Source organism: Mauremys mutica, chromosome 2 (genome assembly GCF_020497125.1).
Source record: "Mauremys mutica isolate MM-2020 ecotype Southern chromosome 2, ASM2049712v1, whole genome shotgun sequence".
Lineage (NCBI taxonomy): Eukaryota > Metazoa > Chordata > Testudines > Geoemydidae > Mauremys > Mauremys mutica.
In genome coordinates this window covers 222,065,654-222,078,763 of record NC_059073.1, presented here as the reverse complement: position 1 = coordinate 222,078,763, position 13,110 = coordinate 222,065,654, and the positions used below count along the sequence as shown (strand labels likewise).

The 13,110-nt window shown below is 46.8% G+C and overlaps 1 protein-coding gene across 1 annotated transcript; it reads right to left on the bottom strand.

Annotated features, from left to right (window-relative positions):
• Nucleotides 1-585: 585 nt before the first annotated feature.
• On the bottom strand, nucleotides 586-6,997 carry EOMES (eomesodermin). Its single transcript, XM_045006933.1, has 6 exons — nucleotides 6,094-6,997; nucleotides 4,806-4,960; nucleotides 4,169-4,290; nucleotides 3,596-3,754; nucleotides 3,438-3,499; nucleotides 586-2,692 (listed from the first exon to the last, which is right to left on the bottom strand). The coding sequence occupies exons 1-6, from the start codon at nucleotides 6,819-6,821 to the stop codon at nucleotides 1,957-1,959; spliced, it is 1,962 nt and encodes a 653-aa protein (XP_044862868.1). The 5' UTR covers nucleotides 6,822-6,997; the 3' UTR covers nucleotides 586-1,956.
• Nucleotides 6,998-13,110: the final 6,113 nt, after the last annotated feature.

The window sequence follows — 13,110 nt, the reverse complement described above, 5'->3', positions numbered from 1 at the left end:
GCAGGGGGGGGGGGCGCGCTGCTCAGCCCCGGCCTGCAGCTGAGCGGGCTGCTTTGCACCTCGCTCACGGAGACAGTGGGGATGGCTCCGGCGGGGCAGGGGGCACTTTTAGCCGCAGCAGCACAGACTCCGGGGGGGGGGAGGGGGGAGAGACTAAATGTAACAGGGCAATGAGCGGGGGTGGGGACATCTCCCCCCCCCCCCCACACACACGCTTCATTTCCAAGGCGACAGGGCCGGCTCCTACCTGCAAAGGTGACAGCAGAATCCTTCCCCCCCAAAATCACAGGAAGGGTTCTTTGATTGCAGTTAGGTTTCACAGGCTGCAACCTGGCCGTGTGAGAAGATTTGAACTGCCAGTCCACGTCTCAGCATTGTCAGTGAAACATTAAAATTCCCCTGCCCCTTGAGTGGGAGGGGGATCCGGCCTCTACAGAGTCAGCCCCTGCTCAGTTACAAGAACCACCCCCCCCCCCAAAAGTTGACACATCTGCATTAAACGTAGGCTTTGCGGTAGCCAGCTATTTGTTCACCTATTTCGACCTCTCCGACTGCCACTGTCTGGGTTTGGAAGTGACAGAACGTGTCTACTCCAGGCTACCCTCCCCCCAGTTCTTCAGCGAGCAGCCAACACGAAATTACCCCCACCTAGGTATTAAGACCTTTAGTAAGACAGTACGACTGACCCCTACCCTTAGGAGACTGAAGTCCCCCCAAAACCATCCATGCGAAGGTCCGCCCTAGCTGCTAGGAGGGCCAACTAACCCTACCCTGCATTTTTCAAGGAGTCCTCCATCCACAATAATTTTGGAGAGAGGAGGAAAAAAACAAAACAAAAAAAAACTACAGACCCATTCTTGCCCCAGCACACATCACATTTATTAAAAATTACTACTATGTACATAGAAAAATCCAAGAGAAAAACGTTGAGAAGTTTGTGTGCCAGTGCTTTAGGGTTTGCATTATTTTGAAACATCTGAAACTAGTTGCAAGTAGAGTGGATAAATTACATCACTTTCAAGTTAATACAGGGCAGCTGAAAAAAACCATTTTACCTACAAGTCAATATAGATACCTTTTTATATACTTTCAGCAATGCATTTTTTTAATGCTCCAATATGCTAAATTTGCTGGAATAATCAAAAATGCTTTTAGAACTCCCAAAGCACCAACTTCATATGATCCCAACCAGACTTCTATATGTAGACTATTTATACAATGTATTCCACAGTACTTTACAGTGTACCTAGACAAATACAGCTGTACACTTTGTCATTTTTTTGACCACCTCAGTAAAGTTCACTCTCATAAACCCCCCCCCCCTCCAGAATTAAGTCATTTTATCCCACCCAAGATAAGGAAAGCCAGATTTGGTCATCAAACCTAGGGCATGGGCAGCAGGGGTGTTCAAGTCAAAACTTTCCATTTAGAATTTTTTTTTTTAAAGTATTCCTCCCTTCTTGTGTTATCTTCTGTCCAAGCAGCCCTAACTGAACTGAGTTAGATGCTTCTGATTGGGCAGCTGATAGTGTTGAGGCCTACTCTATCGGAAGCACAGTGTAGCAGTTCCAGACACTTCTTTCTCAGAGACCTAGGCGCAAAAAGAGTTCAGGCTACAAACCCATACCTCCAGTTTGGTAGTGCATAGCACTTACCCTAGGCCACTGAGCCAGCCAAACTGTACACTTTAGTGTCTCCAATAAATAAGCCAATTGTAAAAGCCAAGATCTTGCCAACAACCCCCTTACTGTTCCTTCTAAAAATTAAGATCAAATTATAATACAGATCCTTCCCCACCCAGTTACCTCTAGCAGTCAAAAAGCTTTGGCACCTTCTATATAGAATTGCACAAAACAATTCAAGGTGGAAGGCAAGAGCCTTTTTGGCAACTTTTATGCAGAAAAAAGAAAAAACCAAAGCCACTGAAAATTTAGCCAATTGGGATGAAATAATGCTCTAAGTAGTAGTATAGAAAGCATAGTAGCCCATGCCTTTTGAAGTGTCTTTGCTATAGTCCTCAGCATTCATGTCTTCACATTTCATTGTTGGAGAATTTTCATTGCTGGAAGTACTAGGAGAAAGTCGTCTTCTCTTACAAGCACTAGTGTAGATGCCAGAATCATTTGAATCTAGAGATTTTATGGAAGGTGGGGTCTCTATCCAAGATGAGCTGATTTCTTCTTTCACCTTCTCCTTGGGAAGATGGTCTTCAGAGAAAGCCGGGGGACTTGTTCGGGAGGTCCAAGGTAACCCAGTCGCCATTTTTCTCTGATAAGAACCTCTGCTTCCCCACCCTGCCATGGAAGGGAATGTTGGATCAGGATAATATCCCAAAGCATGGGATGTCTGCAACGGAAGGGATTTAATGCCATAGGGGAGCAAGGTGCTAGGAGAATATTCTGTTTCATAGGAGTTCATGTCCAGTTTGTTGGTACCAGGTTGCTGCACAGGAGTAACAAACCATCTCTGGGGAGGATTGGCCACCTCTTCATTTTGCTGAGGAGAGAGTAGACCATTTGTCTGAGGTACAGTTCTCTCACCATTGTAAAATCTGGCTGGCGGCAAGTTGTTGACAAACTGTTCCTGGAAGAATGGTTGCACGCTGTACCGGGCTCCTGGGACAATCTGGTGGGATCTAGGAGAATCCGTGGGAGATGGAGTTAATCTGTCATTTTCTGAAGCTGTGTACATGCTACAATATAAAAGAGAAACGCTAAGTGTTGGTCTTTACAATTCCACGTATTAAAAACAGACAGGGACTGAACTATGTGCCAAGGATAAAAATCTGGGATTTAGGACACTTGATACATTCTGCAATCGAAAGTCCAGTTTCACCTTGGTCCTCAACTCAGGAGACACTTCCAAGCCTAAAATTCTATGTACAGCCCCTTTTAATATAGCTTACACATATGCTGTGAAAACAACTGCTTTCACAAATTATAACTCCACATACCAAAAATGTGACCAGCACCTTTTCAAGAGGTATCTATAGATTAAAACAACCTCTCCCACAATTCTAGACAAGAAGTAAACAATGAACCTCTCCCTTGTGCCAAGATAGGTGAAATGAGTACCACACACTACCCTGGATCTTTTGGGTGAGACTTTAAAACTAAGAGGTCCTATCTATTCTGTGTAGGGTTGTGTCAACTCCTTTAGACAAAAATTTACAGTCACCAACCCGTAGACAGACAACTACATGGTGCACGCACAAAAGGCATTTAAAAAAAATCTAATTAAAGCTAGGAAAGAATTGCACCATCTATTGAAGCCGTGAACACAGATTATCCCTGAAATAAAATAAAAATTAAAAAAAAACAACCCCACAACGGTTCTAAGTTGTTTGTAGAAAGATTTCCTTTTTTAAAAAACCGGCCAGAACTATGCCTTCCAAATGGAGGCAGATTGGACTGAGGTAGAAATAAAATTATACTTACGAATCATAGTTGTCCCTGAAGCCCTTTGCAAAAGGATTATGGTCAATTTTAAGCTGAGTGATCTGGGGGGAGAGAAGATGCAATTTAGAAATGTAACAATTCCATCAAGCACCGTCCACCATATATTTTTTCCAAGTTTAAACCCCCTCATGACTTACATCAGTGTTTTGATATGCAGTAACTGCTATGAACTGGGTTTCCGGGAAAATAAACGTCTGAGTCTTTGAAGAGTCATTCAGATCTTCAACCCCATCTTCAGTCACTTCCACAATATGAAGTCGAGGTTGGTACTTGTGTAGAGACTGAAGTACTATCATCTAGAAGAAACAATGCATGAAGTATAGTCTATGATATTGTTCAGATAAAAGGCACCTAAAACTAGTGCTAACATAGGGGAGAAAAAAAATCAGATGTTTGGAAGCTGATCATTTAGCCTTCAGACTCTCAAGGATAATAGCTTTAGGAGTACACTGGCACAAAATTCACTGCTCTAAGAGAGCTACAGGAGTAGATATAGACCACATTTTGCACTGACTAAACAGAAGAAAGGGCAAGTTTTTCATCCCATATCTGTTAAGTGAACTTAAACAGATTAAAATGTTTTTACCATTTTCTGAGGCTAGTATAGATCTGCAAGGTAAGCTCATGAAGCCCTGAAAACCCAATCAATCACTATCTGATGCTACTTTCTTGATTTAGAGGCACTACCACGCTATTTATCAGTTATTTACCTGAGTATTATTATTGTTAGCACCTTTGTTATTGGTCAGTTTTAGTTTTCCAAAAGAGATCTCCTGCCTCATCCAGTGAGCCCCAGTGTTTGGGGACTCAGGGTGAACATACACCTTGTTGCCTAGTAGAAAGAGAAGAAAGGCAAATGTAAGGATTACAAGAACAATCCTGCACACACAATTCAGGAAACAGATACTGGAGTGACAGGGATCATCTCTAGCACCAGCCATGGGACAAAACGAGGGGAGACAGATGCACTGTAAGCTAGTCCCTGGGTGCTGCTGGATTCCGGAAGGCCAAGCTTACACCTTTGTGTATTAAATTCTGTGAAATGTCATTTAGTGCTCAGCTCTGCTTGGGGACAGCACATGGCCTCGCCTGCAGAGGGGCACGGAGGCCATCGCAGCGCCATCTTCCAGCCCAGGGGTTTCTCGCGCGCGTTAACACCCTCACCACCCTGGAAAAGGGGGTTGAGCATTTTGCGGTTTGCCCTGCAGATGTCCCATGGGACGCACCTCCGGGCCTGGCCATTGCTCACCGGTCCCAGAGAAGAGCTGGCTTGGGAAGGGGAAGGGCCAGGGCAGATCGGCGGCCGGTTTCCCAGAGCCTGGCTGCAGGGGCCCGGCCGCAAGGTACCTTGCATGTTGTTGTCCGCTTTTCCGCACGTCACCCACTTGCCCCCCTGGAAGCGCCAGTGGTTGGGATCGGCCAGCACCACCTCCACGAACACGTTGTAATGGGCCGTGGGGTTGAGGCCGGTGATGTTGAAGCTCAGGAAGGGAAACATCCGCCTAGGAGGGGAAAACGCGGAGACCGAGCAAGTTAGCGGCGCGCCCGGGGACGCCAAGGAAGGGAACCGAGCCCGAGCTCAGGGGCCGGCTCTGGCTCCGGCTCCGGCTCCGCTGCTGGAGCGCCGGGCACCGTGCGCGGGGCTTGGCTCGGGGGCGGGCTGCGAGCCACCGGGAAGAGGGGCAGTGCAGGGAGCGTGGAGCTCAAGCGGGGGGGAAACTGAGGCAGGGACTGGATTTTCCCAGCCGCCCCTGATCGCATCCTGCATAGGGAGCGTCACAGCCAGGGGTCTCGCAGCGGCTCTTGGGCCCAAATCGGCCTCGGCTTTGGGGGAAGCAGCCCGGCCGTTTCCACTTGGGATTCGTTATCAGGGCGGCTACATTTCAACCCCCACCCCTGGTCCCTTCCCCCCAGTCTCCCACCCAAATCAGGCGACCTAATCACAAGACCCAGCACGCAGAGAACCTCCGCAAGAGCCACATTTCTGGCTCCTTCCCACCAGCAGGGAACCAGCCACCTCCCGTCCATTCCCCGCCATCGCCCCTCGGCCAGGGAGTTTGCCCGCTAACAGACGGTCCTAACGCTCCCCCAAAACCCCAGGCCCGATTCGCTTCCCGGGGAGCCGCGAGTCCGCCCCCGCTAACCCTTCCCGGAGCCCCGCACGGGGACCGGGACGGGGAGGGAGCGGGAGGCCGGGCCTCGAGGGCTGCAGCTCACAAAAGCAAACCGGCCCCGCACCGAACCCGCGGCGCTTCTCGGGCTCCGCTGCCCGAGCCCCGGGCGCCCCCGAATTAGCGCGAAGCCGCCCCGTGGCCGGCCAGCCCGAGCTGGGGGAAGCACCGTTTAAACAGCGCTTCTCCGGCTCCCGTCGAGTTTCGCTGGCGACCAAGGAGCGTTGGTTTGGTTGGATTTTTAACGTGGCACCAAATTAACGCCCCCCACCCCCGGCTCCAGCGCCCTCGAGAAACGAGCCCTGTCCAGCGGAGCGGGAAGCGGCAGAAGCCACCGGGCGAGCCCCCCGCAGACGCCGATCCCGGAGCCCCCTCGAGCCCAGGGCTGGCACCTGGGGGGGGGGTTATAGCTGCTGCCTTCCGCCCCGCGTCTCCGGGGCCCCCCCGCCCGCGCCCCTCCGTACCTGCCCTGCTTGGTGATGATCATCTCGGTCTGGTGCCGGTGGAACTTGAGCCAGAGCGGCCGGTTGCAGAGGAAGACCTGCGCCCGCAGCCCCGGCCCCGAGCCGGGCACGGCCAAGGCGCCCAGCCCGCCGCAGGAGCCCGCCGCCGGGTAGGGGCTGTACAGGGGCCCCGCCGCCCCCTGGCCGTACTGGTAGCCGCCGCCGCCGCCGCCCCCGAACTGCGCGCGGCCGCCCGGGGAGCACACGGCGGCCGAGAAGCCGCCCGGGGCCAGCACGGAGCCGTAGGGGTAGCGCGCCCCGCCGGGCGCGGGGTAGACGGAGCCGTGCTGCGCCGCCGGGTAGGGGAAGAGCGAGCAGGGCGCGCCCAGCTCGGCGCCCTGCGGCCCCGGGGACGGCAGGTAGTAGCGCTCCGGGCTCAGGCTGTCCAGCGGGTAGCGGGCGGCGGCCGGGGGCAGCTCGGCCTCCCCGCCAGGGGCCGCCTTGCGCCCGTCCGGGCCGCCCTGCTTGGAGCCCGCGCCGGGGAAGGGCTCGCCGGCCTCCGCCTCGCTCAGCATGCCCGGCCCGGCGCCGCCGCACTTCTTCGGCCCCTTGTCCAAGTCCAGGCGCTGCGGGGAGCCCGAGCTGGGCGGGCCGCGGTGGCCGCCGCGGGCGCTGCTGCTCTCGGGCGGGTAGAAGGGGGGCCCGGCCAGGCTAGCGGCGCTGCCCAGGAGCTGCTCCCCTAACTGCATCCTCGCCGGCGCCAGCCGGGGGGAGCCTGGGGCTGCTGGCGGGCGGGGAGCCGGGCTTCTCCCGGGGAGGCGAAGCGCCCAGCCGCACGGGCCCCCTGCCGGAAAGTTCCCCTGCAACTTTCCCACCCCCGCCGGCTCTCCCCGGGCTGCAGCCCCCGCTAACCCCCCACTCCTGCTTCCGTCTTCCCCACTGAAACCAGCCACCTCTGCTGCTGAATTAACCCGAGACTATTTATATAGGCACGCTGGGCTCCTCAGGCCGCCGGGGAGGGGCTTGGGGAGGTCTAGTTCGTGGCAACCCCCTTCATCCCGGCTGGCCCATTGGCTGGTTTATGTGACACTAATTTAATTAGACAGCTACTAATTGGAACAAGTCACCTGTGACTCCATTCCCCCTCCTTAACTGGCTCCTGATAGGAAATCAAAACCGCTTCGTGTCCTGCTTTGGTTAAGGGCGAGAGGAAGCAGGAACTTGAACTGGATTACTGGGTGGCTAGGGTGATCACCCCTCCGCCAGGCGTTAGCTAAATGCTGATCTCCTAATAAAGATGGTGCAGGCCTCTTGGATAATAGCTGCTTGGGGATAATGAAAAGGACCCTGCACGTGGAAGACGTTAATGGGAAGAAAGCAACTTTCAGAGGGGAAAAGGGAAGAAGATCTGGACAAAATTTCAGTGATGCAACCTGAAATCCAAGTAGTTATATAGCCCTAAAGATGCAGCGGGTTTTGCTCACCCATGCTTTTGTAGATGGTGTTTAACATTTAGCAAGCCCGACATCTGCGATCGCCAGTGCCAGCTAAGAAACGAGATCCACATTTCATTTAAATTTGATGGGCGAGATTAAAAGCTCTGAACAGCAGTCTCGCCCCTGAAACAATTCAGCCTGTTCTGCAGCCATGCCAGCTAGGGCAGAAACCCCTCTTTATGCGAAAGATCAGAGCATCATTTACAGCAGGATGACCCAGAGCTCTTTACACCTTATCAGGGGCTTCTCTTTCAAGCAACTGTAAAGGCTGTTTTGCTATTTCAATTCTACCCTTCCCCCAATAAATAAATAAAACTTATTTGCTTCAATAATCCGTTGCTGCAAAGCGGAATTATACTTTAATTGTTTGATAGATTCCTTGTTTTATAAAATTCTCCACCTGGAATTATGCCTCCCCATCACTGATACAGCGGGTGGGTTTGTTTTAACCCAGACAGCTGAAGAGCTCGAATAAGAAGAATTAGATTTATTTCTGATTTTTAAAAGTCAGAGCATGGACTGATGACTGCAATAGAGAGAGGTTGGTAGCCCCTTCGACCTCTTTTCGTGCAGATGCCTAGATCTGCCCTGAGTTCAACAGAATAAATATTCCTAACATCCAATTTTTAAAGCGGATTATAAACAAATGTTTCGTTGCTGAAAAAAGCGAACGAAGCATATTTACTATGAATTAACAGTTACTGATACAGAATAATCCAAACTTCAGAATGCCTTGAGCAACTCCTTTCTGATTTTTTTAATATGTATAACAGGTTGACAAGGTCACATTAAGCCAAGATAAGGCGCTCACAATTAACCAAACCCGCGCATCCCCGTGGAATAGAATACATATTTCCAGCTTTACAAAACTTTGACAGTTACAGGAACTCCGATGCTATTTCGTGCCGGGCTTGTTTGTGAATACTAGCCAAACGTTTGGTTAAAGGACAGTAGGCAAAGGACGAGCTGATCAGTTTAAAGGGCAGTGATGTTGACTTAATATATAATGATCAGAAGCGAAACGCCCGCAAATGCTTAAGCACTAAATTTAAACTGCAGCGCAACCAAATGCATGGGGAGACGGTAAAGCGGCAGCTAGTGCTGCAGAACAGGTCGGATCACAGCCTGCAGTTATAACTGTTATCTTTCATCCCGATTCGTTCAGTCTCGCTCTTGGAAAGTTTTGCCTCGCTTTTTGGTGTTCAGACGAAAAAGACAAACCATTTGCAAAGGCAGCAGCCCGGGAATTCAGCGAAGACCTGCTTGCGCTGTGTTCCTGAGCGCTTTGATCGCGGCTATTTCTCTCGGCAAGGTGATGGTTTTGTTCTGTGGGGGGAGAAGAATGGAGCAGATACAAACCATTCAGCTGGATCTTTACTAGTAATGGACTGCAAAGCGGTTTGCAGACCTGACATCATTTACTATTCAAAAGCAAAATGACCACCGCTCATGAAAGGGGGGCGTTAATGTGATCAAAATTCCTCCCGCATGTGGAACATGCAGCACACCGAACAGATTTTGAAAAACATCTAGCTATCAAAGGTTTTTTATATAGCGCCTATAAGCCCTGCTACCGAAGCGCTGCACAGATATTTACATTTCATATTCTCTTAAACCTGGGTGAACTGATTTTAGTTCTAAAAAGTATTTAAAATGCTAAATCATTAAAAGACTATAAACTTCCATAACAAGTACACACTGTCATCGAAATATTCGCAGAATGTGTCCTCCTTGACCTATCTACCAAGACCTTAGTTCTACAAACTCTGAGAACATCCCACCTGGACAGGCTTAGCGCCTTGTACTGCTTTAGGAACTAGTTGCAGTTCCCACTGATTTCATTTGGAGCCTCCAATTAGTTTCAATCGGATCCTGAAAGGGCTTGTCTACACATGGAGTTGTTCCTGATTAATTGTATCTGATTAACTTTCAAAATGAGTTAAACTAAAAGCAAGAACAAGGCACTGTTATTCCAGAATACAGCGCGTCCACACCACACGTAGAGTTAATCAAGATCTGCTAATTAGGAACAACTCCAACTCCATATCCCCTTAGGGATTTTTCTGTAGAGAAGAGACAAGCCCATGAGAGAGAAAGCTTTTCAGTTTATTTTCAAATATATTTGTAATGTAGATTACACACGGATTCTGCTAATGATTTAAGATTTTAATCAGATTCTTTACATTTTCAGTATTCTTTTAAGATTTCAGATCACCTTTAGGGAAACATATGCTGGCCTCGATCCAGACATGGATCTCCCACAGCAGTCCCAGGAGGTTGTATAGACACCTAAGGACAGTATATGGCTTTTAGGAAAATAAGAAGCAGAGAGATAGGAACTTGCTTATACATTATGGGCCAAATTGTGTGCTAACTCCGGCAAAATTTCCATTGCAATCTATGTGATTTTGGACAGAGTAAGAGCCGCAGGATTTGACTCTGTTTGCGTAAAGGATATACTAACATTTTATTTCCCTCTCCCCAAAACCACACTGATGAATTCTGGCCATATGATGGTTTGAGCACACACATATTTTTACACTTGTTTATTCTTTGCACAGGAAATCAACAGGCAGTCCCTATGGTTGAAAAAATAATTTGCCCCACTCTAAATTAAGAGTTATCTATTCTGTAACTCTTTACTAACACAAACCAATTTGGATCTAGACTTTCTAATCCCAACTAGATTGTAAAAAATCTATTTTACAGGGGAATCCAGTTACAAGACTAATTCTCAGATATAGTAAAAACAAAGTTAAGCCTTCTATTGTACACTGGAATGAACCATGTTCTTGAATGATGGATTTAGGACTGTAGCAGTTCAGTCCTAGCTACACTGCAAGATTGAGCCATGTTTTAGTCATGTATTGGATAACATATATGGGTTTGTAACTGGATCACTGAACTCTTCAGATGAGATTACAATAAATGCAGACTTTTCAGAAAGAAAAAGAGTGTCAAATTAGTACAACTACTAAATAATTCCCAAACCACAAAATCCCCAAACCTCAGGAGGAAATCGGAGGTTTCAGAGAGTTTCATAGAATGATGAATTGTTCAATTTAATTAAAATATCTGGTTGTCACTGAATCAAAAGTAATATTTATTCAAGGAGACCCTGTTTATGTGGTTTTATTTACAGTAAGGTATCAATGTACATTACACTTGTTGCCTTCTGAATAAGATTAAGTGTAATAATAACTGTTACTTCTTTCATATGAGATCTGTATATCAAAATAGGAGCCCCAGTTCAGCAAAGCCCTTTAGCACATATTTGTCTCCTAAAGACAAGACTTTATGATCCAGTAGGTCTTTTCCATATCTAGCTTCCAAGATTCTCTCTCATGCATGCCCCCAATGGATCCTAATAGTCTAAGAAAACTTTTACTTTCATTCATACTAACAGAATGTTATCTAATCCCTTTCTATGTTGGTCAGACACTTTGTTCATTTTCTGAAGACCTGCTGAAACATCTCAAGATTTACAGGTCATCATGGCTTCTCTTGGACCCTAGATAAATATGAATAGCCAAATTCACACAAATTATCTGTCTCTGACTAATGATCTTTGGTTTTATTTTTGTTAAAATGTATCTTGGGCTCTCCCTTTTAGACTCCTGTTGCCTGGTTGGCATAAATGCCATCTCAAAGGCTGGGAGGCTTTTATATATGCTACATATTTGAAATGAAAAGTTGTAGGTGCTCTATTCACCCAGTTTGTCCTTTTTACTACAAACAAATAAAAATAACTTGCTCAAACAAAGGAGGTAAGGATGCTCTTGTGGTTCATGCATGGGACTTCAGCTCAGGAATTCTAGGTCCTATTTTTTTTCTATATTTAAACTTTCTGTGTGACATTTTCCAAGTGACTAAGCCCAGGATTTTGAAAAGTGGCTACTGACTTTGAATGCTTCCGTTTACATATGCCCACCATGAGATAGCTTGGTCCTCATTTTCAAAATTAATGAGCACCTACAGCTTGCGCTGTGCTACAGTTAAGGAAGCTGTGGGCTCTCAACACCGCTGAAAATTAGGCCCAGCTGTTTCTGGTTGGCCACTGAAATTTAATGGCTATTCTTGAAAGTTGGCTGTATACCTCTCTATGCTTTCATTTTCTCATCCATCAAATGGGGTGATAATATTCACCTACTTCCTCTGGGCATTGATAAAGTGCTTTGAGATCCCCAGAGAGAAAGAAGTACAAAGTGGTGTTATATGGTAATCAAGACTGCCAATCTGTCAGATTAAACAATGACATATTCAATGGGCATTTGAAAGGTACAATTTTTATATGTAGCACTTTAAAATCTGAATTCCTATAGGGCTAAAAGGTGAAGCTGGACTTCATCAGAAATAGGGCATACTTATTTTTAAAGAGAGGCAAACAATACTCTTAAAAACTGAAGTACTTTTGTCTTTAACATTCACTAGGTTATCATCAGATTTACCTTTTTATAATAATTACTGAAAGATAAAATTGGACCCAGAGCTATGGAAAATGTGAATGGGCTGAATAGGCCATTTAGTCCTTTAAATCAGAGGTTAGAACATGGATATTTTAAATGGCAGAAGCCAGGGCATAAACATTAAGCTAAACCATACACTAAAAAGAAAGACGCTTACCTGAAAATTCAGCAACAGATGGGAAAAATCAGCTGCCACCAGGAATAACTCTAATGAAAAGAACAAATGGGCAAAAATTAAGGAATCAAGAGCTGGAATCTATTGTAGAGTAGTGCTCAGTGTCTGAAAATAAAATAATCTTCTCAACAACTTTAAAATAATTGCAACCATTCACTTTTCCTTCTCCCCCCACCTACAAGGTTACAGGGAAAAGAGCAACTAGAAACTATGGATTTCTTTGCTAATCAGAGTTTGATCCCACTCTGAGAAGTTCTGGGTGTAAGCATGGAGAAGGACAAACCATGCTCGGCATGAGTGGGAGTTAGCTAGAGAGAAAACTACATTCAGCTGAATCTATTGCATGATCAGCAATGGGTACTTTGGTGAACGTAGATAAAGCTGTAGTTTAGTTCCATCTGTACAGGCAAGGCCAAATTTCATTAGCACACCTTAGGCTATAAAAATAGACAAGCATTGTACTGGTGGAAGATGTAAGTTGGATGCCAGTATATTTTCAACAAGCATCTGGGGAGGTTCATAGAGGATTGGGACAGGGATAACAACAGAATTAAGTTGAATTAGCAGTTTGGTGGCTCTCTTTTCTCCAAAAGGAATATTAGAAGTTGAAAGGAAGGGTGCAGAAAGACTAGAGCAAGAACTGAATAACCACAGAGCAAACCTCAACCACAAATAATATAACATCTTATATTCTACACCTATTGTGAGTTCCCAGAATAGTACTCCATCAAGTACTTGCTGTTTTCTGCCAATACCTGTAATTAGAAGAGCCTAGACAATTTGGAGAACCTTTTTTAAGGCAAACTTACCTACTACATAGATTTTTCAAAATTCTCAGTCTCACTATAAAAGGAAATATTGATCTATAAAATAATCACTGATAGCTAAAACAAATCCCTGT

Bases quoted from the DNA above. Each gene is read 5' to 3' on its own strand.
- EOMES (XM_045006933.1), bottom strand. From the start codon at position 6,821: ATGCAGTTAGGGGAGCAGCTCCTGGGCAGCGCCGCTAGCCTGGCCGGG. The intron at 3,755-4,168 runs GTAAATAACTGA...TGTTTCTTCTAG, and splicing joins CTAACAATAATAATACTCAG to ATGATAGTACTTCAGTCTCT. The intron at 3,500-3,595 runs GTAAGTCATGAG...CTCTCCCCCCAG, and splicing joins CTGCATATCAAAACACTGAT to ATCACTCAGCTTAAAATTGA.